The sequence below is a fragment of the Nipponia nippon genome, unplaced genomic scaffold (assembly GCF_047370975.1).
Source record: "Nipponia nippon isolate SJK-2023a ecotype South Korea unplaced genomic scaffold, ASM4737097v1 scaffold_1, whole genome shotgun sequence".
Classification (NCBI taxonomy): domain Eukaryota; kingdom Metazoa; phylum Chordata; class Aves; order Pelecaniformes; family Threskiornithidae; genus Nipponia; species Nipponia nippon.
In genome coordinates, this window is record NW_028262290.1 from 20,469,931 (window position 1) to 20,496,938 (window position 27,008).

General features: G+C 37.5%; 1 protein-coding gene across 1 annotated transcript in view; it reads left to right on the plus strand.

Moving 5' to 3' along the window:
- ANGPT1 (angiopoietin 1) overlaps nucleotides 1-27,008 on the plus strand; it is a 166,691-nt gene that overhangs the window by 79,812 nt on the left and 59,871 nt on the right. The window contains exons 4-5 of the mRNA XM_009469352.2: nucleotides 9,349-9,581; nucleotides 26,359-26,486. Of these exons, the coding sequence (XP_009467627.1) occupies nucleotides 9,349-9,581; nucleotides 26,359-26,486 (361 nt within the window). The remainder of the gene's footprint in view (nucleotides 1-9,348; nucleotides 9,582-26,358; nucleotides 26,487-27,008) is intronic.

A 27,008-nucleotide genomic window follows, 5' to 3' on the forward strand; every position in this document is an offset into this window, starting at 1 on the left:
CAGCTTCACTCCTGACTCTTCTACCTCCTCCCCTGAGCAGTGCAGGGGGATGAGGAATGGGGGTTGTTGTCTGTTCACAACACTTTGCCTCTCCTTCCTCATGCTCTTTTCCTTCTCCAGCACGGTTCTTTCCCATGGGTTGCAGTTCTTCAGGGTAAGATTGTTCCAACATGGGCTCTCCACAGGCTGCAGTTTCCTTCTGGACATCTCCACCTGCTCCAGCGTGGGGTCCTTCATGGGAAATACCTGCTCCACCATGGTCTCTCAGGGGCTGCAGGGGAATCTCTGCTCTGGCACCTCCTCTCCTCCTTCTTCTCTAACCTTGGTGTCTGTGGCATTGTTTCTCTCACTTTTTCTCCTCACACTGTCATGTGGTGTTCTTACCCTTTCTGAAATATCTTTTCCCTGAGGTGCAACCATCATGGCTGATGGGCTCAGCTGTGGCCTGCAGGGGGGGTCAGCTGGAGTCAGCTGGAGCCGGCTGGAGCCGGCTGGAGCCAGCTGTGTCCGGCATGGGGCAGCCCCGGCCTCTCCTCGCAGAGGCCGCCCTGCAGCCCCCAAGCTGCCCAAACCTGGACACCTGCACTCTATACAGCAGGTGAAGCCATTTTCCTTCTTGGCTGCCCTTCTAGAGACCTAAGGCTCATATTCCTGCCTGTGTAACGGCCAGGTTTAAGCAGGGAGGACAGAGAGTGCTTTCACTCCACAGCTTCACTCTTGGCTCCCTTCTAGGAAGAACAACTGTGAGGTAAGTCTGACTAGAACTAAGGTTTCTATTTCCTACATTTGGCATTGAAATAAGGCAGACAGCTTTAAAAGCAAGGTACTTATTGAAGCGTCCTGTACAAGCTTTAGTGGACTGTTTAAATTGAGTTCAGACAGTTTGCCAAAATAGGCAGCGCGACTCTGGTGCTGCTGGACAGGAATCAGCAGCTGAAGCGGAAAGACCTTGCCCAGGGTTATACATACGGAAGACTAACACCACAATAGGCACAGAGCTACTGGGAAAAGAAGGCAAAGAACCAGATAATGATGAAAAATAGAAAACGTTGTTACAAAGAATTGTGTTTGCTAAATGTGTCTAGTTGCAAAGCTGGTCAAATAATATATCATTTTTGCTACTGGTTATGAAAACCAATTTAGTATATTTAATGTAACTACTGTTTATAACCAGTAATTCCAGAAAATGTTATTTTGGAGAAGTTTGATTACATTGAAAACTCTTGAACTCCACAGACTTCCCTTGACCAACTGGAAATATGAATAAATTAGTGTGGGATTAACTTTGACTTCAGCCACCTCAAAATTAAGTCATTCACCTAAACTGTGTCTGTGGGCTCTCCCTGCAGTCCATGGAGAGAGTAGGCATGTGCAGGACACAGTTCATTCTACGTATTTTACAAACCTATTTCAATTTGGGATTAACCCAAGTATTAGTTAAGTACATAAATACTTGCATTTTTATCTGCTACAATCTGGTTAGCAACAAAGTTTTATTGGCTGCTCAAGAGACTGAGTCTTGTGTACTTAATAATCTGAATTTATTTATTTATCTTAGCAATGTGTCAGGGTGTAAAGCCTTTATGTCAGTAAACAAATAAGTTTTACTTAAGTTCACCTTTGACTTGGCTGACATTACGATGAAATGGTCTGTGACATGACAAAATGGTCTGCCTTGGTTTTTTTGGAAGAAAAGGAGGGATATGTTAAAAAACACATTTTATACACAATTGTTTCTCTCAGAAGTATAGTTTTATGTGGATAAATGAAAAAGCACGTGGAGTTTCATCTTTTAATGAAGCAAGAACCTGGCATATACTGTACAGGTTCTGTTACTCTCTCCTTGGGAGTGACAAAATTAGGGAGAGGGCAGTGTTATGATTACACTAAAATATGGATCATCAGCTCCTGTATCATCATCTACTCCTAACAGAAAACTCTGTAATCTTGGCCTTGTAGGTCCTGATCCTGAAATCAATTATGTGTGTGTCAGGTTCAGTATGGGACAAATCTTGCTGATCTCGGCAGATATTAGGTTTCTGGACATGCCAATGATTTTTAGCATGCTTAACTTTAAACAGTGCTTATAGATTACCCATCAGGCTATGTTCAGTAGTTGTTTGCAGTTAAAATGTCTTCATCCCTCTCCATATCACTTGCACATCAATAAAACAGAGAAAACTCTTTTTATCCGCATTGCCTATGTGGACCATAAGCTTTTTTGGAAAGGGCTTTTCTTTTGCAGTAGATGTACACCACAGTGGGAATGGGCGTAGGAACTATTATCATCGCAAAAATAATCAAAACAGATGGTGTACTGTGGGCAGATCATTTCTTTGTGCTAAAATTTCCTCCATAAAAAATAAAAATAATGATCTTAATCACTTTCAAAGAACTGGATTTTGGATGAAAGTAATGCAAAATCTTACAGTAATAATAACTGATTGTTGATGTACTACAGTAACATGTATATTATCCTTAAATAAAATGAACACTGCATATCAACAGGGGACCAATGCATGTTCTTTAGACTAGAAATATATCTGTTCTTGGCCTTTCTCTTTACTTCCTGCCTCTGCTGGGAAGAGTGGCCAATTTTTTTCTTTTTATCTCACTGAAGTGAAAGATATTCCATGGCATAAGTAGAGTCACATTTGCCCCAGAATCATGTTTCTATTGAGTGCTCTCATGCCATAAATAATTTAATTTTGTAGGTTCCCACCCACTATAATGTAAATGGTGGTTTCTTCCATTGCCATTTTTTTTCTCCCACAAGAGCTTTCTAAAAACTATTTTGATTTATTCTTGAAAAATTTCCCTGCTTAAGTGTCTTTATGAGCCCCCTTTTTTTTCCAGAGTGTACCAGCTGCATTTTACTTACTATGTGCCATTTGTTTCAATACAGAAGTGTGAAAACAACTTTTTATTTACTTAAGTGAAACAAATGAGGAAAAATATAATGGAATTCTGGATCTTCCAGCAATAAATAGTGGAAGTTACATTTAACCATAAAATCCAGCTTGAATTTGCAGACAATCAAGCTAGATTAACACGTTCCGTACAAGAACTGTTGTACCCTATGAAGGTGAGGGCTCAAGAATGATTCTTGAATTTCTGTCTGACTGTGTGAAAGACAAAGAAACACAATATGTCTATTTGCAGGTTTCGCATATACTAAAAAGATAAATCGAGATTTTTCACTTCACTTTTGTGATTTCAGTGGAATTATCTTGTCACTGGTATAAAAAAATAGGCTTACTGATGCTAAGTGACCAATTACTTTGCTGGTGTTGAGAAATATGGGGACACATATTTTTATATTTCCTTAAACTGATCAGATAATATCAGACCACCAAAGTAAGTATGAGTGGTCAGCGCCTAACAATACAGGGAAAATTTCACTCATGTAAAAGCAAGTACAAAGAAGCTGTCTCAATGAGAAAATACTGTTCTTGCACTCAGAAGTAAGCATTTAAATTCTCTACCTGTTTGTCTTCCCATACATACATAATACAAGAGAACCACATGTATACAGCCAAAGAATTTTTTTCTAGTGTGATGTTACTTGTCTTTATTTATTGAATAGCTCAACAAAGTAAATGTTTGTATCTGTATTTTTAATAAATCCAGATTTTTTAAGAGATTATTTTAATGCAAAAGATGTCCATCTCTAAGATCTGGTCTATATCCTGTTCTCACATGTCTAAACTGAGGCCTCCAAAAATAAAGATTAAAAAAAAAAATCTCTTAAACTGCCATGGTCTGGAATGGATTAGTGAATAAACTACCTACCTTATAAGGCAGATTGTCTAAACCAGACTTTCCTTCCTCCCCAGAGAGCTACCAGAGTGCTTTCTGTATGTTCTACTTCATCACCTTTCAAAATGACAGCAGCTTTCACTGGAAGCCATTCTTTGACTTCTGCACAGGCCTTCTACCCTCTCCAGCGTTATCAGAGGGCTTTTTCTGAATCAGCTGGACACAGCACAGTTGCACCGAGGCTTCTCACTGGCTTATATCCTGGCAAAGTTAACATATTGTTTGTATGGTTGAAAATAGATTCCTAGCCTCGCCAAGATCAGTAGGTTAGACATTGAACATGGTTAATCTTTAGGAAAATTATCTGGATTTGGGGGGGGGGGGGGGGGAGGTGTGGGTGTGTGTGTGGGGGTGCGTGTGTGTGTGTGTGTGTTTTTAAGTCGTCTTCTAGATAATGACTCCAAAGAGTCATTGCCCAATGGATGATATTGGTATTTATCCATGTTAACAACATTTGTTTCTTCACAACATCATTCTGTTTGAATGAACATGTTTGAACAAATGCCTGATTTGTTTCCCCAAATTGAAGGCTACAATTATAAAAAACACACATACATATGTGTATGTACATGTGTGTATACATATATGATGCTTCGAGTGAATGGTGATTCATTTTTATTGTGAGTATTGTAGTTCCCATGACTGCTTCATCTGTCTGGGTCAGTAATGTTTTCAAATGTACAGGAATTTCAAACATACAGGAAATGTATAAGAATCTCAAATGTATAGGAAATGTATACAGTAAACTCGCTTTAAAAAAGAGACAGTCATTACATCACGTCCATAACATTTTACTGGAAAGTGTTATAAAAGAATGTTATATAACAATTTCAGTCAACCTTTACAGATTGTTGGATTAATTGGTATAGAGACAGACTTCTTTTTGTTTTCTTTAATATTTTATGTCAGCAATGCTCATTAATGAAAACTAGAAATATTTTCATTTTAAGTCTGTCTTCACAATGCCTCTTTAAAAAATTGAGAAAATATCTTTACCAAGCACTCAGCAAAGTTATTTCTTCATGGTATTTGTCTATTAGAAATTGTCTGATGTCACAAGGAAAAAAGAGGGAAGAGAGTGGTCTCACAACTGTTAAAAAAATAAAATCTAAATATCTTTGTAATTGGTTTCAACCTGTTTCAAGATTTTTTTGATGAAGTTTCTAGCACTTTTTTTTTTTAATTTAAATGACCTAAAATAAATATGAATGTAACAATACAAATGAAGAATTCTGACACATAAGAGCAGCTTTTCTCACGCTGTTTAAGGATTTCTTCCACAGGCCAGTGCAGAAATCCCCAATCTATGTGAAGTTTTTGCTTTCATTCATTTGGAGCTTTGACCAAAGGTTTCTCATTGATTCTTAGTAAAACACAATGCATGTTTTGGATTTCTCCCAGGAATACAGGGAGTGGTCCTATCCTCAGGACTTATTCCTCTCTGTTGTAGATTTACCGATATAGAAAGATCACTGCATAAATGCATATGCATTCCTTAAAATAGCTTAGCTTTGCAGTTTATAACAGGACTTTTAATCTACACAGAAAACTGTAAAGGAACCAAGTGCTGTGACAGTCCCATCTTTCTACCACATGTTGACACACTACTACTCATAAATATTAGAATGTATTATTACTAAAGCCATCAAACATATGCTTGCTGTCTGTCTCTGCAGATGCCAAACTGGGAAGCTCTAAACATTCTTCCTTGTCACTTGACATGTCCAGTGTTGCTACAAATAAGACTGTCATCACCATGGGTACATTTATTATGGTCTTAGGCGACGGTGGGAAACAAATAATGCAACGCCAAATTGTGGCTGTCAAAGGCTCCTTCTTTTACATGAAATCATTCAGATGTGGACATGCGGATAGGATCTTATGGAATGCCCTGTACTGTACTAGGATGTGGGCAAAGATAAAGGGAACTTTTTTTGTCTTTACTTACCATTTGACTATAAAGCAATATTCTGGCTTCAAGAATGTCATCTTCTCTTACATTGACAATGCACAACATTTTCAATGGACTGTAAGATGTCAGACTGGGATGTGGCCACGGCTAGCACCCATTCTATCACAGACTGTGAGCAGGGCCCGCCTTGTTCCTACCCAAAGTGCATTGATATAAGATAGTCTATCAGAAAAGTTAAAATCTACAATCAAAATGAGCACTTCAATAATTTCCATGAAAAAGTGGACAGAACTGATAAAATTCACATAGAACATTTTTGTATTTTGTTGAACAATATTTTATGACTAAAACCAGTTTCATCAGAACATTTTCAACCTCTTCTGCCTAACTAAGCTAATTATTCTGACCTTCTGCATAACAAAGCTCAAAGACTTCCACATAAATATTCTTTAAAAAAATCAATATGAGTCTAGAGCATAAAGGCATCGTGTTTAGTGTTAGAGTTCAAGTGATGAAAAATATCGGCTACAGGTCTGATAAGGTGTTAAAATAATTTATTTTCTTTGGCTTCAAAATCCATACTTTGTTTCAGATTGAAACTTTCTGTCATCTGATTCCAGTCCACTGAATCTTGTTATGCTTTCGTTACTAATTAATGAACCTTTTAGAATGAGATATCATGTTTCCCTTTGCGTTTGGGACCCCACAAAAAAGTGTTTTCCCTTCTCATCTTTTCTTTATTTTCCCCCTTTACCCAGATTCTTCTGGTTTTCACAGAACTAGATATGTTGATATTACAAATTATATTCTCTTCAGCATCTTTGCAAGTCCCACATTTATAACATTTCAGCAAAAGAGATTTGCTGCTTGGTTTCTTTTATTTAAAAAAAGAAAAAAAGTTTTATATTACTCTAGCTTGTACAGCAAATCCAGGGCCTGAATTTAATCTTTGCATTGTTATCATTTGTAACAGCTCATATTAAGTCTCCGTGATATCTAGTAGAAACAACTCCATATGGATTTTATTACATTCTTCAGTTAGGTTAAACGACCTGAAATTATGCAGGCATTTTGCCACTGATCTATTATCCAGAAGTAAAAACAAAGGTGGGGGGAGAGTACAAATAAATAAAACCTAAGACTGACTTGAACAGGAAGCAGTTTGTTGGCAAGTTTGTAACCACCAATTGGTTTATGGGCATGAGAAACACCTCTTTTGGTGTACACAGTAGAAATACTGAGCAGAAAGTAGCAGAGGGATTGAATTAATTTCTTTATCTAATATTAATAGAGTCTTTCTGCTGAACTCCCACCACAGCATCAAAGCACTGGCCTGAAAAAAGTTCTTGTTCACTGTTGACAGATATTGGCTGTCCTTTATGTCTACAACTCCTCTATTTTTCTAGTTATAGTCTGACGTGCCTTTGATCTTTGTAAATTGTACGCTTCCGACTCAGGACAGACAGGGTACTAGAAAAATAATATTAGTCAGGAGAAAGTGTTTCCATACATGTGTAAAATTATTTATTTTATATATATTTATTTGTAAGCAGGTTGCATAGTATGATGCCCAACAGTTTTCTGTCTGAGGAGCCTTTTATGGAACCAGAAAAGGCGGTGGGGGATGCGGAATATCTATGTGGACTCAAGGAATCCTACTTCAAAATACAAAATTCTGATTTATCTTTTGAGGAAACCATACTATTCTTACTGTGAAAGCAGATACCACTCATCTGGTGCACAATTCCTTTCCCAGCTTCACAGACCATACCAAATGGTACTTTTATTGTGGGTTCCACATCCCCAGATGGTACTCCATAGCTCCTAATGCTTATCCTCCATTCAGTGGTAAGGGTCTTCACAAACTCTTCCACAGTTTAGCCCTGATTTTTGTCTCTTATCATAGAATCATAGAATCATAAGGTTGGAAAAGACCCTTAAGATCATCAAGTCCAACCCTTAACCTAGCACTGCCAAGTCCACCACTAAACCACATCCTCAAGCACCACGTCTACCCTTCTTTTAAATACCTCCAGGGATGGAGACTCAACCACTTCCCTGGGCAGCCTGTTCCAATGCCTGACTACCCTTTCAGTGAAGAAATTATTCCTAATATCCAACCTAAACTTCCCCTGGCGCAGCTTGAGGCCATTTCCTCTAGTCCTATCACTTGTTACTTGGCAGAAGAGACCGACCCCCACCTTGCTACAACCTCCTTTCAGGTAGTTGTAGAGAGCAATAAGGTCTCCCCTCAGCCTCCTCTTCTCCAGACTAAACAGCCCCAGCTCCCTCAGCCACTCCCCATAAGACTTGTGCTCTAGACCCTTCACCAGCTTCGTTGCCCTTCTCTGGGCACGCTCCAGCACCTCCATGTCCTTCTTGTAGTGAGGAGCCCAAAACTGAACACAGTACTCGAGGTGCGGCCTCACCAATGCCGAGGACAGGGGCACTATCACCTTCCTGGTCCTGCCAGCCACTCTATTCTTGATACAGGCCAGGATGCCATTGGCCCTCTTGGCCACCTGGGCACACTGCTGGCTCATGTTCAGCCGGCTGTCAACCAACACCCCCTGGTCCTTTTCTGCCAGGCAGCTCTCCATCCACTCCTCCCCAAGCCTGTAGCGTTGCATGGGGTTGTTGTGACCCAAGTGCAGGACCCGGCACTTAGCGTTGTTGAATCTCATACTGTTGGCCCCAGCCCATCAATCCAGCCTGTCCAGGTCCCTCTGTAGGGCCTTCCTAACCTCCAGCAGATTGATACTTCCACCCAACTTGGGGTCATCTGCAAACTTACTGAGGGTGGACTCAATCCCCTCGTCCAGATCATCAATGAAGATATTGAACAGGACCGGTCCCAACACTGAGCCCTGGGGCACACCACTCGTGACCGGCCGCCAACTGGATTTGACTCCATTCACCACCACTCTCTGGGCTCGGCCGTCAAGCCAGTTTTTAACCAAGTGCAGAGTGCACTTATCCAAGCCATGAGCAGCCAGTTTCTCCAGGAGAATGCTGTGGGAGACAGTGTCAAAGGCCTTACTAAAGTCCAGGTAGACAACATCTGCAGCCTTTCCCTCATCCACTAAGTGGGTCACCTTGTCATAGAAGGAGACCAGGTTAGTGAAACAGGATCTCCCTTTCATGAACCCATGCTGGCTGAGCCTGATCCCCCAGTTGTCCCGCATGTGCCCCATAATTGCACTCAAGATGATCTGCTCCATACTGACCCACCCATACTACCAATTATGTCCTCTTCAATGCCCTGCCCTTCTCCCTCCTTTGCCTACCTTAGCTTTTTCTTCCTGAACTTCTATATACAGTTGTGTTACTGTCCTTATGCTCATGCAGTTAGATGGGTGTAACAACTAGATATGCAGTTCCATGCACTTCACTCTAAGCACTACAGCATGCAAACATCACAAAATGGAACCTTAGAGAGCAGTTGTATTTGCCTACTTGATAGAGGAAATCAATGAGCTGAATTAGTATATGTGACATTTTTAGAAGAAATGATTAGGTACTGAATTCTATGGTGAAAAATAAAATAGTTCTGTTTTCTGTATTAATAAATATGTTGGCATGAAATAATATGTACTAATTGTTTTATTTCATTTTAGTTTGCTTGAGCACAGAATTTTAGAAATGGAAGAAAGGCATAAAGAGGAGCTGGACACTTTGAAGGAGGAAAAAGAGAATCTACAAAGCTTGGTCACACGTCAAAGCAACATAATCCAGGAACTAGAGAAGCAGTTAAACAAGGCAACAAGCAATAACAGTGTCCTGCAGAAACAGCAGCTTGAATTGACGGATACAGTTCACACGCTGATCACCCTCTGTTCCAAGGAAGGAGGTAAGAAAGTAGCATTATAAAACATTAGAAGTACTAGGAAATTTCTTCTGAAATAAGTCCTGAATTTTTGGAAAGGCAGAACTTAATGAGCTTATTCCAAGAACGAAAAGGACATTATGATTGAGGACAAAAGAGCTGAGAAGAACCCACAAATCAAATAAGGTTCAGACAGTGCTGAGGCTGACCCTTGTACTAACGGCCATTTTTTATTTTTTGAATTTAATATCACTGAGTTGTTATACCTTGACCATAGCTGATGTAGGCCATAATTCCATTGACTTCACATTAGCAATACTGATTCGTTCCTCTGAGCATCTCTCTCCTTCTGCTGGGAGTAATGCAACCAACCATGGATGTTAACTTCATAGATGCCTATATCTAATATACTCTAGACTTCCTTTACAATCAATGGAGAGAACAGGGTACTAAACAAAGGAAAGTAACCCAGAACTTTATACTTATATATGGGTGATAATGTTGATGAACTTGGATTTAGGCACTTATGGTGCTATAGATATCCAAAAAAGTAATCTCTCCTCTTGAATGAGATTTTATTTATAGTAATGGATCATTTTTCTTCCTTCTGCCTTGCTGGATTTTGTTTGTTTCTTTCTGGGTGCATTAGGCACACTGCAAACGCAAAAGATAAAAATAACCTCTTTTGAAAGAAGGGGTTGACAAAGAGTCTAGGACAATTGTCCTCAAGTCTGCCTTTCCTAGTAAACAGGTTTCTTACAGAGACTGAGAAAGAAATTCAGGTAGGATTTCAATTTTCCAATGCTAAAGACACTGCAGAATGTCTCTGGAAAGAAATTCCTTTCATCAGAACTGGTCAAGGGAGATGGGTGAATGGAGACCACTGTAAAGGATCGAAATGGAACACTGGAAAGAAAAAATTAGTAACTACAAAAAACAAGGCAAAGTCATACAGAAGAGAGGGAAGAAGAAACTTAAGGGAGAATATAAAAGAACAGACATATGCTAAGAATAACAGCTAAAAGGGGATTAACAGCTGTGCCTGGTATGGCATGCAGAGGGTTAAAAATACCAGGGGAAATAAAGTTGAGGAGAGAAAATAATATCCACCTGGGAAGAAGCCATCAAAACCCTTCTGAGAAAGGGTACAGGGTAAACTTAGAGAGAAACTATAGATGTGTGAATTGTGCTAACTGTTCAGTGAGTGTGGAAGCATGGATGAAAGAGGTCTATGCGAGGTTAAGTACCAGCAGTCCAAAGAGTCCAGCATATTTGGTCATTGTAATTCTAGAGCTCGAAGTGCCATAAATTATCTAAAAAACAAAAAGCAAAAAACAAACAAAACCCCCCAAACAACAACCCCATCCTCCCAATCAAAACCTTGTCACTTGAATCGTTATTCAATACTTTGTTTAAGAGGCAGAAGGACATATTAGATCATTCAAACTATTCAGTTCAAGGCAGTGTGGGTTTGCTCTCTACTATATATTCCCATGCAACTTGTGTGGCTTAAATCTGAACTGCTCCAGTGACGAGGATTACATCTCTTCCTTTGGAAGTGTTGCATGCTCGGGCCCGTGTTGATAGACTACTTTTTTTTTAAAAAACTTTTTTTTTCCCTCATGTTCATTCTAAATGTTCCCTTCTGCTTATTCTGTTATACTTTTCCCCAGCATTTTGAGTTAAATAACATCCTTCATAGTAGGCTGTTCTCATATCAGTAGAGAAACGTTGTGATGCAATGCAAATCCTTTATTATGTTTTATGGTCTTTTGGCAAAGAAACCTGGCAAAGCTATGTTCAGAGTGTTCTAATAGAGCTCAGGAGTACTTTAAAATTAATATCAAAATGAAAGATATATTATTCTCATATAGAGATATACTGCAAGTCCTTTTTAAGGTTAGAGATTTTCTAATAATTTTGAGTTTGATTCAAAGAAAAAAACGAAACAAACCAACATTTTTCCTAAACTTAGTTTCCTCAGCTGCTTCTTATAAAAACTTTGAGTGAGGATTGCAGAAGTGAATGTTTAAAATTGGGCTTCTGGGTACAAATTCAGGTGCCTGAAAACTTGAATTTTCAGGAGTTTTTTTACTTCTGAGGAGCTGTGGAAGCAAAAGATGCTCAGCACAGTTCAATGCTAAACATAATTTTAATAGCCTAACTCAAACTCTTGATTTTGGGCTCCATTACCTTTTGTGTATTAACATGTTCAGAATTTTCCTTGGATACCTTTTTTCTTTAAAGAGAATAATTTAAAGAGAAATAATTGCAGAAATGTTTCCACTTACTGTCTGTTTAAGTCTAGCTGACCAACATTTTCGGTAAGTACATTCACAGCTGAAAAAGGAGCCAGACAGCTTAAGTTAAAATAATAATATTATCCTGGAGCACTAGACCACTCTAATGAAGGCTGAATACTAAAGCATTACTAAAAAATAATACCAGCTTCAATCTGTGCAAATATATGTTGAAGATGGAAAAGTATGCATGCTGGGAAGTACAACTGGAGCTACTCTAAATTCACACAAAAATATGAAGTTTAGATAGTCTTACACAAGTCTTTGTGTGCACTAATGTTCAACACATAAAATATGCTGTGAGAACTGGTGTTTATCTGGAGATAGAGAATAACAAAATGTGATACATAAATCAGTGACACCACCTCTTATACTTTGGTAAATCTCAGTCATCTAATTTCATAAGAGATACAGCAAAAATGGAAATGGTCCAGAAAAGAATAGGACAATGGAAATAATTAGAGATCTGGAACAATTTCCATATGAGAGCGAGCTGTAACATACAAAACTGTTAGATGGGAATGAAGGTATGTGGGATGCTGTTATGAAAGCATACAAAATAACTAATGGTAGGGAGAAAAGGAACAGCCAATAACATTGAGATATTTTCCATTGATAAAAGATAGTAATTGAGTAAAGGTTGCTAGATACTGATAGAGATTTTTTAATTATTAGAAAGCTGAAGATCTAGCAAAGGATGGGTCCCCTGAAAAACTTCGGGCTTTTAACTAGGCACACTCATCTTTGAAAGGAAGCACAACCTAAGCGAGGCATCAAGTCTAGAAGGATAGATTGTCAAAGATTAGTAACTCTCTAAGGATGAACACAAGAGTTGAGAGGAATCGCAAAGCCTAAACCCTGTGGTATTTTGAGAATGACTTTAAGTACCTATGTTGGATTTTCAACCATAAATTTAAAATGTAAGTAGATATGTTTTATATTACATTTACATGTATATATTTTAAAAAAACAATATCAGTATCAAGAAACCTAAAAATCTCCCCCAAGATGAGTCACAGAGAGGAAAATTATGTTCTTCCTTGCACAAATCATAGTATTCAGGATTTTCCAATTTGTGAAACTGAAAGTAGTAATTTTAAAACTATTTTTTATAAAATAACAATAATACAGATAAACAACATCATTTGAAACCAAACTGATGATAACCATTGGTTTTTGATTACAAAACATGAGATAAATTTCCTCCAATAATGACATAACCATATCAGAAGATTTATTTTTAGATTAATTTCAATAAGTTGGGAAACTTTCAGAACTTTTCCTGCTAGGAGCCTGTGAATAATATAGCTGAACAGTGTAGAGATACAGGGCTGAACAGAAACTGCTTTTGTTTAGTTTTACACTCTGAGAAGCTTAGCTAACATAGTCCCTAGTCCTGGATGACAACGCTAAGAAATCTGCTTTGGTACTTCCACTGTGGCTAGACAAACTAGAGAATTTCTGAAGGATATAAAGAAAAATAAGGAAGAGAGAAAGAAGTAAAAGCCAAACAAAGGATAATTTTTTAAAATATAGATGGATCTAAATACAAAATCCAGTTCCCACTGTCAGTGCCAGTTTTGGTACAGACCAGTTTTGAGATGGGGGCCACCTGTAAAACTTGGAATTGTTTGTGAGTTTGGTTTCCAAAATACCACCCACCTCTATCCCAGTGAGAGCGATTCTAGGATTTCAGCTGCATGTAATCCTTAAAATAGACACTCTAATAGGTCACAAAGCCTCCAGAGAGTCAAATAGATGCAGGATACCATGGGGACTCACATGTCTCCATTTTGGCCTGTGTCTATGGCTAAATAGATTTGTCACACTGTTTAAGCGTTTTTTAGGCAGGGACAACAATCTTGGCAGTGGCCGCCAATAAATTTCTAAAATAGAATTTCTAAAAAAGCAGCACTTTCAGACACTAGCCTTCCAATTGAAATGATTGTTCGTTGTGGTGAAAATTTAAAGTAACTTTTTAAAGATTAAGTAATCTCCAAATTCAAATATGGATAAATGCCTAAAACTTTTACTCTTCCCTAACAAAAGACAGAGAAATAGAAACATTGAGGTGAAGGCTTAATTAATCATCATAGAGAGATTGCACAACTATCTCCAAGACTGTAGAAGTCCTTCACCCATAGAAGATAACAGTTGGATTGAGATCATATCATTCTTTGCAAAGGTCAACAAAGATTTTGTGATTATTGTTGTCTTTAAACTGTTCATTCGTCCTAACACTTTGAATATTATTTGTCTGAGGATGGATAAAGCATTTTGGCACATTGCTGTCACTGTCAAGCAATAAATCTGTAACACAGTAACTAGTTTAGTGACAGACTTTCTAAGCTTCCACATCAGAAAATTACTTATGAAGAGGATATGTAGTGCTAAGTAGAGTCACACAAATGTTGCTTAAAAAGAAAAATACAAGGAATACACTGCAAATTACGTTAAGCAATAGGTAATATCATTATCCAAGAAGTGTATACAAGTTCGAACCAAGTAATTCAGAAATTGTATTGGTCCAGTGGGAAATTATGTTTCAAGTCAAACATCACAAAATGTGCCCAGTCAAAAGTCACATACCTTTTCAAATACATTGTCCTTTTTTTTTCCAGTAGAATAAAATAGATCTAGAGTGTCTATTGTGTTAACATTAATTTGCGTAACTTAGGATAGCTGCCCAAGTACTCCTACCCAACAGGATAAGGGAATGTAAAAATTCAAAGGGAAAGTATATTTAACCATAAATTTACCTTCCTTTTCCTGTTTTTATGTTGTCTTTCAGACTGCATAATAACATACCTTGTTAAAATGTTTGGTCTAAACTTGTATATTTCAGAGGACTAATGGAACAGTAGAGAAAATTTTGTCATGAATGTCTGGTTTTGTGACCTCCTAGTAGGAAAGAAATGAAGCATTACCTTCCTCTTGAATGCTGACAAGAAGCTAAGCTTAATTCTCAAAATAATACACATATATGCTAGGAATTTACCTCCCCAGAAGTGCCTATTGAGTTCATGAAGGCAATAATATGGTTAGTGGGTCTGGCATTTCTGAAAAGGTAGAAATCTCCTGGGTTATGCGTAGTTTTCATATTTTAGAAAATTATGCAGGAATAGTAAATATGTCCAAAAAAATTTTTAATGGAATTCATGCTTTTAAAAGTAATAGCAATTAATTTATTCAAAACATTAAACAGTAAGTAGTCTATTCCACTTCTTAGACCACAGTTGTTATGATGTTAAAATTCATACTGAAGTGAGAAGAGTGAGAATAGAATGAGAACTTCAAAGAAATGACCCAAAGGTTACAGGCACAGAGGAAACTCGATTGACATAAGCAGAATTAAGCCCAGCAGTGATGCTGACCTACTTCATTAGAAAGACTTCAAAGACACCTTATATAATACAAGCTAGTATTTATAAAAAAAAATCCCAGTGGGAATCCCAGGATAGAATAACAGATTCAGGTGTTCTGAAAGGTAATTTTTAAATCTTAATCTTCGGACTGTGTTCAGCAAGACAAGTTTTCTATATTATATTGGTCCCACCATATATTGGAATACAATAACAAGGATATTTATATCTAATAGAATTTAGACAGCAGTGTAGAAGAGTGAGGTTGTATGATACAGTTCTTGGCCATTTTTCTTCTGCACGTGGAAAGAATAATATCGGTACTCATCTGAGATATATTTTGAGGTGACAGCATGTTTTGTCTAGTACCATTTCCCTAACAATATCTTTTCATTCCTTAAGCACTTGTCTGCTCTTTGTACCTCATCCTTGACATTGCTAAGGTTTTTTTCAATATGATGAGACATAATTAGTGAGGCAGAAACCTAGAGCATGGCATTTCAGTCACCACTATTTTTCTTCTGAAGCACAGAAGCAAAAAAAATAAGAGTTTTGCTAGGTGTGCAAAAGTTTCTGAACAACTTTGGCTGCAAGCTGTAGGTCTGAGGTGGATCAGGAGCATGCTTGAAACATGGTTCTAAGAAAAGAATGCATTAATAAAGTGACAGAATTTTTTTTTCTTATACCTGAAATTGCATTTTTATTACCAATGTGTTATAACATACTGCAGTGTAATAACAAAACATGATGCTTTTCATCTAGGAATTCCAATTTTTTTATTAAGGTTATTTTTCTTAATATTAATTAAGAATGAATTAAAAAACACAGACTTGACAAAGTTGGAGTGACCACACCAGAGCTTTAAACAAAACCTCATTTAATGCACTGAAGCCATCTGGTGTTCCACACCTGTTCTCTCATGAAGTCCTACTTTGATCCCCAAAGGTGTCAAAGCAAACAGCTTCACCCAAAGTGACAGTATGTGTGTTCGAGAATACAGAAAACATCCGTTTGCTTAGTTTCTCTCTACTTCCTCCTGCTTTAGAGATTTTATGAGCAAGCAGTTTCATTTTTGTAAGACATCTTAAAGCAATAACAGGAATACCTTTAGTTTAAAAAGAGAAGATCAATATCAGAAAATGTCCACCCGCAATTCACAAAGCTCACTATTGTAAAGATGCATTCTACTTTTTGATCTGCCTTTATTTATATTTTGAAAGTTGGGAAAAATGAAATCTTAATTTTGCACTTAATGTCATGGAAGAGGGGTCCCCTTACCCTTACGGTAGCTGGATCTAATTGAGCACATGGACCCACTGAGATGGAAAGCGCTACAGTCAGAGGCCAGGTTGTCTTTGTACAGTTGTGTAGATGTTCATTTAAATACACACATCAGTACCAGCTTTATTTTGTGTTTCTTGTTTATTCTGTTCAGGTGTTATAGACTTCCTGTTTCCCTTGGAGACTTCCTGTATTGATATGCAATTTTCAGAGATGCTCAGAAAGCTCAAGTAAGAGTTTTTAGTGGTCGGCCTCACCTGACTCACCTAACATTTACAGTGTACATGTAGAGTACTGGTCTGGACTTCCTTTAGAGTCAACAAAGGCACTTTTGTCAAGTGACTTGTCTTAGGATGAAGTGAATTAGATCTGCAAGTACCTGTTTTCTCCATATCATCTCTTAAAGGGTGCTGATATCAGTGCTGCTATTTATATGATCGGTATCTACATAGGTACAGATTAATATTATATTCTTGTTTTCTAAAACTAAATAAATAACAATATAAATTCCAAATCATCATGATTTAAAAATAAAAGTATTTTCATACCTTGCTCAGGCAAGGATACCTTAATTTCCAAATTTTGCTCTATAATAAAATGCAACAAAGTGTATTAGGTAGGATCAAGCCAGACTTTGGTTTAATAGAGATTCAGTACTGAAATAAGTCAATTTGAATGTGCAGCATTTGAAATTTTTGTCAGCGGAAAAATGTTTAAACTCTTCAAAACAGAATTGGGCATTCCCATATCCCTATTAACTTGTTGATAGTCACAGCAGGAGGTCAATATTTATTAGTACTGAAAAATTAATACTTTAAGTACATATTTTTACATTTAAATTATTGTTAATACTGAAATCAATTACCCACCCTCATCCATGCAGTATATGTCAGTGCCAAATCCCTCTTCACTCTGCTTTGTGAAAATGGTATTATTCACTCACACCAAAGATATTACAGGGGATATCAGCATATATAAACCGACTAACAACACTGCCAGTGTCACCTAAATGGCTTGTTAGTGAAAAATTTCTTTGTATTCATACAATTCTTCAGCTTGAAACACTAAATGCACATTAGGGTGCCTGTGTGGAAAAATATAAATCAATTAAAGAAATATGGACACTAGAAATATTAGACAAAGCCAGTGGCTTAATCTGTCTTGTAGCAGTTTGTGAAAGACTTCTTTAGTTCTCATCTCTCAGTGAATGGCTGGTTACTCACAAAATTGCTGTCTCAAACAGAAACTATTAAGGAACTGTATTGCAGCTGGATAATTAAGTGTCTTTATCTCTTTGTAAATGGGCCATAAGGCATTCTATTTCAGCTCGCTAATGAGGACCACTTTATGGTATTCCTGAGTGATGTCTTTCAAATGCACAGTGAATCGAAGTATTATTGTTGTTACCAGTCACTAAGGCTGGATTTATTGGGAAACAAACTTGATAACTGTTGGTAATTTATTAGGTAGTAAATAACTATGCCCTGGAGAGGGTGAAAGCTCACTACGTTAACATTATTTTCCAAGATCGAGTCCATTCCTGCAGCACTACAGGAGGGAAATTCTGTTTAAAATGATTTATTTAATAAGTGGTTGGATAGCTTGAGTGCTCTTGCTATACAATTGTTTGCCTTTCTTACTTCAGACTCTTAGAGGGTGTGTGGAAGGGAAAAGTAATATTCTGTTAGCTGCTAAAACATTTCTGTAAATGTTAAAGTGAGGCATTTAATTGGCTACACTTTTTGTCTTTCCTCCCCACCTTAAAAATATGGATCTGAAATTTTTGTATGTAATGAACTTTAGTGTTCCTAAAGAATCTGAGACTTGCTTAGTTCCTAGGCTGGTAGAATCGTTGTAGCCCTACTAACTGCATTTCAGTATGGCCTGATAGTTATGCTGGATTGTACTTAAGAGATTTGCACGTCCATTTCGGCCTCCCACATGCAGTAAGGGGCATGCATGCAGCCATGAAGGGCTAGGGGTTGATGGCAAAGGGGCTATTTTTTCTTTTGTCATTGCTCCTTGGAAACAAAATCCTTCCACTTTTCCATCCACTCTCGTGATTGTAGGGTCATGGGATGAATCAGATCATTGAGCTGCTCCAGTGGAATAATAAACCTGTATAACAAAGAAACAAAACAACAACAACAAAACAACAAAGCAAACAAACAAAAACCCCAAGCCTGCCTCCCCCCTTCTCCCCCGACACCAAACCAAACCACTTTCCACCAGATCTCCTGTTAACTGATTCATTCTGGGGCTATGGAGATAGTCTAGAACCAACAGAAATGGGAAGAGCAGCAGCACTCCTTTAATTGACACCCTGCCATTGCATTGGGTTTTGGGTTATGACTAAGTGCTCCTTCAAACATTAAAAATGTGTGTATGTACTGCCATAAACTCTGAACACTTAAATGAAGACCATAATTTTCCATTCTAATCATTTAGCAGATGAGTGTGTCTGAGGAAGGAATTCTAGAGTTCTCTTTTCTCCCGGAGATGCTATTTGCCTATTAATGGTTGAAATGAAACTAGTATTTTATAAATTATTGCAAAGGAACAGAAAGGAAATAAGAAAAAATTGTACCACAGTATAATTCATGATGTGCTCAAATACTGTATAAAATATTGGACCCCACATCTCAAAAAAACCCAAAACAAACAAAAAAAGATGCAAAAAGCTACAAAGATAAGATGATCAAAGATGTGAAATAGCATTCATTAAACATATCAGAGATAGTTCAGGCAGTGTAAAAGATAATGGAAGGAGAATGCAGTGGAAATCATAGGTGGCTTGTAGAGCATGGATGCAGAATTACTGACACTTTCTGCTAAGAATGAAGAGTCACCACCTGAAATACACTGGTTAAAAGCTAACGGTGGGAGATTGTCCTTCACATGGTACGTATATGGAGTTCCTTGGTCTGGGACACTGTGAATGATTAAAATTAATGTGGCTTCAAAAAAGCAACTGGAGAAATTAATGGAAGAAAATTCTTTCAAAGCCTATTAAATGTAGAGATATTATATCTGGCAGAGGAAGCGCCTATGCTGTAAATTCCTGGATATGCTTGCCTGCTCTTCTGCTGTTCTCCAGTCATCTGTTTTGGACATCTGTTCCTACTGAAGACTCTTTTTTGGGCCAGGTGTTAGCCCAGCCTTTGCAAAACCTTAAGGTCCTCCTTGGGAGGGAAAGGCCTAAAGGAAAACAAAAATAAGGAGAAAATAAGTAATTATGAGGGTGTGAGCAAAGAAGAAAACAGTAGAGCAGTGAGGGTTAAAAGATCAAGTCTGGTGAGGAAGCCCCATGACTTCTAGGGCCTCTGATATGGGAGATGGGACACTGGAGAGGCTGGAGTGGCAATATAACCTGGTATAGCCACTCTCATAACTTCATTTGGGATTAATGGGAGCCTTGACAATAAAGTTTTATAAACTACAATCTGCAAGTTTATAATCTATAAACTTGATTATGGAGCAACTGTTCCCAGAACAGAAATATTTTATTCCAGTATGTGAAAATGAACTTTTTTTTTCCAATTTGCCTTTGGCCAGCTCTTTTTGTCAGATTCAGAGAAATCTCACAAAGAAATATTACTTTGAAAAGCATTTTGGTGAATGTATACTTTGCTGGAAGGAAAATATATGTCCAAATTCCAGTCCTAAACTTTCTCTCACCTCCCTAATAAACAAAAGTGAGTACATAAGCATGCACAAAAATGATTTATCTGAGAAGACTGCTGGACTCCAAGACATCCAGAAGCAGCTTTCATATTAATATTCCCCACCCCCCTTTTTTTTTAAGATGTTATTCAGACTTTGTGGAGATGAAAATAAAACATAGTATTAATACAGGAGGAAATAAAGTTGACGTTGGAGACAGTTTTGAATCAGGTAGTGGTAGTTTGTCTTATAATAATTTAGAATTGGGTACTAAGTGCATATAAGTTCACATTTAAAGCTTTTATTTAACTAGCTAGATGCATAAAAGGTTTCTGATGTTATATCAATAATAAGTAACTGCAATTTTTTTTAATTTCAAACCTCTCAATGGATTGTAATTTTCTAATTCTTTTTCACATTGGCTATATTGGGTGACGGTGGTAGCTTTAATAATCCAGAAATACTTTTTGGAGACAAAAAACACATAGTAGGTATTATTTACCTGAACAGACTAGATCCAGAAAATGCACATTTCAAGACCTTTTTGACAGGGACAAAAATGTGCTCTTACATGGCTATCAGTTTGTAAGCAACACTGTGGTTATCTGGAGAGCATATCTGACTTGAAGTCAGCCTCCAGGTTTGTGCCTTTCCCTGTGGTTTGTGTAACATTCGCAGCACAACTGTGTTGTCACAGGGTTGTCTTGTTGCAGGGAATAGCTGTGCATCACAGCCAGCTATCAGGTTGCAGTTTAATGTTTGTTCTCAGGTGGAGGTTGGTAATGCAAGACTAGGCCACTGAAACAACAGACTGTACCTCTGGCTGTAAGTCAGCAAAAACTGAGTGGCTGTAACTCTTTGCATATTTTTCCTCTTCAAAATAAAAATAATCTTCACCCTTTCCCTGTCAGGTCTGTTTGTGGTTCCTGCTGCTAAGTCTGGGAACATATATACATGTATGGGCCATGTTCCAGGCCTCCTCACTAGGGATATTTGACTGACATCTTTTTGATAACATTAGCAAACTGTTCCTATTTGATTCTTTGTGAGCCAGGCGCCTTTTGCCATCATAACTGGAACTGTGGTGGTGCACAGCAGCTGCACCCAAATGGCTGGGAAAGAGGTCAGAGATACAGGGTCTCTTACAGAAATGTAGGATTCCCCACCATGTGTCTGGAACCATGACAAGATTAAGGCAAAATTTATTTGCAGTCTGGATCTAGACAGAAACTGCCATTTGGTAGTCCTCGAATGACCCCGTCCTGGAATGCTACAGCTGTAGGTAAAAGCCATCAATTTACAACCTTCTCCTTTTTGATTTTTTAGAAGCTGCTCATCTGGGGACAGAAATTTTCACCTCAGGTGTTTTTGATACAGCTGCTAAAATTTAGGTCAATTCTGTTTGCCAATAAGATATGGAGAGAGACTTTTCCTTCCTGGCTTCAAAAACATGGAGAATTTTTTTAAGTGTATTTTGGTATGCATAGTGATTATTAAGTCCTATAAGAAAATTAGATTCATGTAAATAAAACATTAAGACAATGGAAATATAATAATTCACTAAGACACTACAGAAATCTCTGCATATCTGTTCAAGCAAGTCACTATCATGCAAAAAAACCAACAGCTGCCTTCCATTTGCTGGCAGTATCACTAAAGGACTAAGATGCTAGTGATTAACTCAGTCTCAAATGATTTCACAAATATGGCAGTTCAGATCTTAAATAATATAGTAAATATGAATGTAATTTTGTTGATTCAGTGAGCATAATGAACTGCAGTTTAACATTCTTTATTGCTTGCAGACAAACTGCACTATTCATTCACCAAATATCTGATGGAGTCTTTAAAAGAAATGAGATAACCACTTCATTTTCTTAAAAACAATCAGAAATCTCAATTTTAAAAATCAAGTATATTATTTTTCAAATATTTTTTCTAGTAGAGATGAGATTAGATAGTTTTCATACAGCTAGGAAAAAAGATAAATATTGTATGTTTTAAATTTCATATTCCCAAAGCAGAACTTTAGATTACTAAATATTTCAGAAGCTATTTATTCTTAGTAGTCAGTTTGTATTTCTTTAAACCCGGGCAGAAAAGCAGGCATCCTTCATTTGTGATAGCTATTAGGAACTAGTAAACTCATTTACTATTGACTTATTTTCATGACTGATAGCAGAAAAATAGTCTCACCCTACACAAAGACACACACAATTAACAATCAGTTAAGTGATTTCCCTGGCTATTGCTTGGGAAAAGGCCCTACATGTCTGAGCTCTCTCACTCGCAAGCTCCAGTAACCCTTTCTAAGAAAACTGAAGAGGCTACAAGCTCAGGTGCTGACCCCAGCTTTCCACAGAACTTAATACCTTGTTAGTAGGAGCAGCAGAACAGCTGCTCAGCCCTGGCAGTTCACAGCCTCTGGGTTAGCAGAAACCTCATTGATTTGGGTTCCTGTTCCTCCACAGGGCCGCAGAACAGTTGCACTGCCAATGCTGTTGCCTGTACATTGGAGCAGCCATCTGATAGAGCTCTGGGCAGTTACGGGTGGTATCTGCTGCATTGTCTGGACTCTAATCCTCATCCAGGGCATTGAGGAAAAGAAACAGCCAAAAGACTGACAACTGAAAAATAATTCAAGTAGGGAAACACAGGTAGCGTAGCCCAAGGAGAAAGTTATTGGGCTAAAAATTAACCAAAAGACTTTCAGAAGCATAATGAAAGAAGAACTTATTTCTCGTTAATTCTCCTTCTGTTCAGGAAAGCATGATTTTCCACATAGGCATCATTGCTTCAAAGGAGCATGAATTCATGACCAGTTTCTTCATCCAGAAAAGGCAATCAAAAAAACCCTCCAGGGCTCAAAATTTTGGCTAAGCATTCAAGTTTAAAAAATGATAATATTATTTTGCTTGACATAGACTTATCTTTTTCTTCGGGTACATAAAACTTTGGCATAAGCATTATATTTTAAAATAGCTAAACTAACATTAGAAATCTATGTAAAGTCAATTAAGATCTTGAAGTTGAACAAAGAAATGTAATGGCTACATATTTTGTTTTAGAACTACTTTATTTGAGTCTTGTTACTTTTTTTTATTTATTTATTTACACATCTACCATATGTGAGCCAATGCATCAGTCAGGAACTTCACTTGATGTATAAAGGATTCAAGGTCTATGTAATGTTATAGAAAAAACAGTCTGGAGCTATAGTAGGTAGAAGTGGTTTGGAAATTGTATGGGATATTAAGTTAGAAAAACAACAGCAAACCATAGAAAAAACATATTTCACCCTAAAAGAACATGACCAGTAACATTCCTGAGTATTAATTTTCTGATAACTTTGGGCTGTTCTTGCAAAGTACGGTCTGATGTATTAAGAAAAACTGAACTTTGTGCTGGTCATGCTTAATATACTGTGCTGCAATCTGTAATAGTTCAACTCCTTCACAAGGAGCTGAGCTTTCCTTCCAGTGGGATCACCAACTCCTGAGAGAGGGATGAGAGGCACCCAAGGAAAGCCATCTTCTCTTGGCTATAGTGGTTCCCTGAATAAAATGCACCGCTGCAAAAGAAGGGTATTGGGTTGCTTAGTCTATAGGAAATTAACCCGTCAGCTGTCTGTGATCTCAGATATTTCAGCTGAGTGATACTGAGAGGAGGATGGAAGGAATTGGGCATATCTATGGCATCTATCTGTCCTTCATCTCTTACATCAACAGCAGTTTTATTGTGTCTTTTCTAGTCTTCAAGAACAAGGAAAAAATTTATTTCTAAGTATGCTTCCTAGAGATACATCTCCTTAAAAAATTATTTTCAAATCTAATTCTAATTACTCTGAAATTAAAATCTTATCTTGTTTAAAACTAAAATAATATGAACTTTAGGATATACTCATGACTTTTTTGTCTAACTTACAGTTAAAAAGGAACAAATTCAAATTTTCTTGATTGGCTCTTAAGTAATTATTTCCAAGTGGTTTTCAATGTGAGTATAATGGTTAAACAGAGGTAAGATAATCTCTCTACATATAGATATTAAAATGTAAGTATTTTAAGACTCAAGGAAATGCACACTTTGCCTCTGCACAACTAAATACATTTTTTAGACAAGAGAGACTGATGTCTGCAGTTGAAACAACAGTATTAAGAGAAATTCAGGCCAGGAAGAACGGATCTAGTCTAAAGCCCCCTGAAATCAATGAGAGGCTTTGCTTTAACTCCTCTAGGCTTTGGCTCCAGCCCCAAGTAATTATTCAAGTTGGACTTTGGCCACTGATACTAACACCATCTGCTTACAGGAAAGTACCATAAAATCTTTAATTAACACAAATCGTGAGCACCTCAGTTCTATGTCTTATCTAAAAAATGGCACCTTTGAGAGTGCAGTGTTGATGCGTACCTTGCTGAGGACCTCATTCCCTGCCATCTCACGGGGAAGTGTGTCATCTACTGAGTTGCCTGCACTACCTTTTCCAAATATGGCCAAGTTTCAAAGCCATTGATTTTCCAGTTGAAATTCATATGCAAACCAGGTTTTATTTTTATTGATGGTGTTGGATAAAAGTAATAAATATGCAGCAAATACATGGAAAGGGAGAAGTAAGCGGGTTTTGTTTGTTAAAATAAAATTTTAAAAGAACAAAATAGAACACATAAAAGGGAAAAAAGAATATGACGTGTGTAACATACCTATCTAGAGAGCAGGATAGTCTTACAGTTCAGGATTGGATTTCTCCCTATTTTTCTATTTTTACCTTTTCACAAAATCACTGAGGTAAAGCATTTAACATTTCTCTTCCTCAATTTCCCCGTCTGTGAAATGGTATTAATGCCAGTTGATCTGGCAGGAATTTGCCATCCTAAAATACTGCTTTGAAGTGTTCGAAGGGGAGACTGTATATCAAGCTACAAAGCCTTGGCATTATTGCATACCATCTTACGGCCTGGCTAGTCCCACATACTGTGCAAGACTTGCTTTTTTACACACCATTGTCATTAAGCACCAACTTTGCAGCACAGGCCACTTCATTGAGAGTGAATAAGGCACAGTCCCTTTTGTACCTATAACTCACATTTTCAAGCCAAAAATGAAAAAGATGTGTCTGTCACCAGACGATGAGTGTGTCTGGAGGACTTAAATATTGTTTCCTTATTGTAGGGATTAATGAAGTGCTGGCCTGGGCCCTGCACAGCACTTAAGGACATGTTTAACTTTAAGAATCTGAGTAGACTGATGGATTTCCATGGGAATACTGATGAGCTTAAAGTATGTGTTGTTGCAATGAAGTCATATCCTTCAGGATCGTGTGGGGTCACACTACTTTTGTTTGTGAAAGTGAAGGAACACTCTCAGATGTTACTCCTTCTACAGGGAATCTCCTGGTTGTTCAAGACAGGGATCCTCAAACATCTCACCCTCCCGATTTCTCAGCCCAGACTCATATATGTGGTCTGTCTGCAATAAACAGGATCAAGATCTGTACTGGTGTTCTGAAATTAATTGTTTTCGTGTTCTGAGCCAAAAATAAATTCAATAAATCATTAGTCTGAATAACTGACTTCAGTAACACTGATTTTTCTTCTTCTTTCCAATAATTATATCTAGCAACTTTTATGTACGTAGATACGAAAATCATGAAATAATTCTCTGCCAAGAAAAAAACCCTTAAGCAAACAGCTCCCTTGCCCCAAGCCCCTAGGCAGCTCAAAAGGCAGTACTTCATGGAGGAAGGGCACAAGCTCTTTCCTTCCGGAATTCTGTATTGCTGTCTTAGGTGAGCATCTGTCTCAGATCACAACATTGAACAAGCTTGTCCACCTCCATGTGCCATCTCTGGGGTATTCTTTGGCAACTTCCCAGATACAGCTTGAGTCAGGGGCAACACCTGCAGCTGCACAGACATTTGCACTCAGAAGGAATGTGCTGTGTTCACCTCTCGGTAGACAGGATGCTCTGTTTAGCTATTTGCATCATGACTTACTTCTGCTGGTGCCTACTCTGCCATCTGTCTGAAAGTTTCATAATAGTTCTTTATTAGAATTTACCAAATGCACTCACTGTGTAAGGACCATAGCACAGTTATTACTGTATATGTTTAAAAGGAATACAATGTGCAAAAGGACTTCCTTGATACAGAAATGCTTGATTGCTGTTGGAACTTACGTTATCACGTTTTTTGTTTTGCAGTTTTACTAAAGAATGCAAAAAAGGAGGAAGAAAAGCCTTTCAGAGACTGTGCAGATGTATACCAATCTGGTTTTAACAAAAGTGGGGTCTATACTATTTATATTAACAATGTGTCGGATCCTAAAAAGGTAAAGTAAATATTTGTTTTATTTTCTTATTTGTTAATATGATGTTGCTCTGACCTTAAAGGAGCATTTGGAGCCTTTATTGAAGATCTCATTCTGCAAAATGCTGTACTGATAAATAAGCTGGGCTATATTCAGTCTTGAAAAAAATACAGTAGAGGGAAGAAAATTATAAACTGCATTATTCCAGACATTATTCTTTCTCGCTGACAGAGAATATTTCCTATGTTCCAACATACATTCAATAGTTGACTCACTTCCTCCCACTTGGCCAGTTCAGTTGAATCAGACTATGGCTGCAAATAAATCTGTGATAAAGTTTAGAAGAGAATTAGTAAAGTGCTATAATGAGGAAGTTGATGGGTGGATTATCTGGTAGCAGAGGGAAAGAAATAGCAGAATGAGTAGTTTTTAAAGATAAAGATATACAAAAATCCTGCTTCTTTTGTAGGGAGCAAGGAAGAGTTTTTTTGCCTGTAAAGAACACAATATGCTGAATATTATCACTATTTGAAATGATGAAGC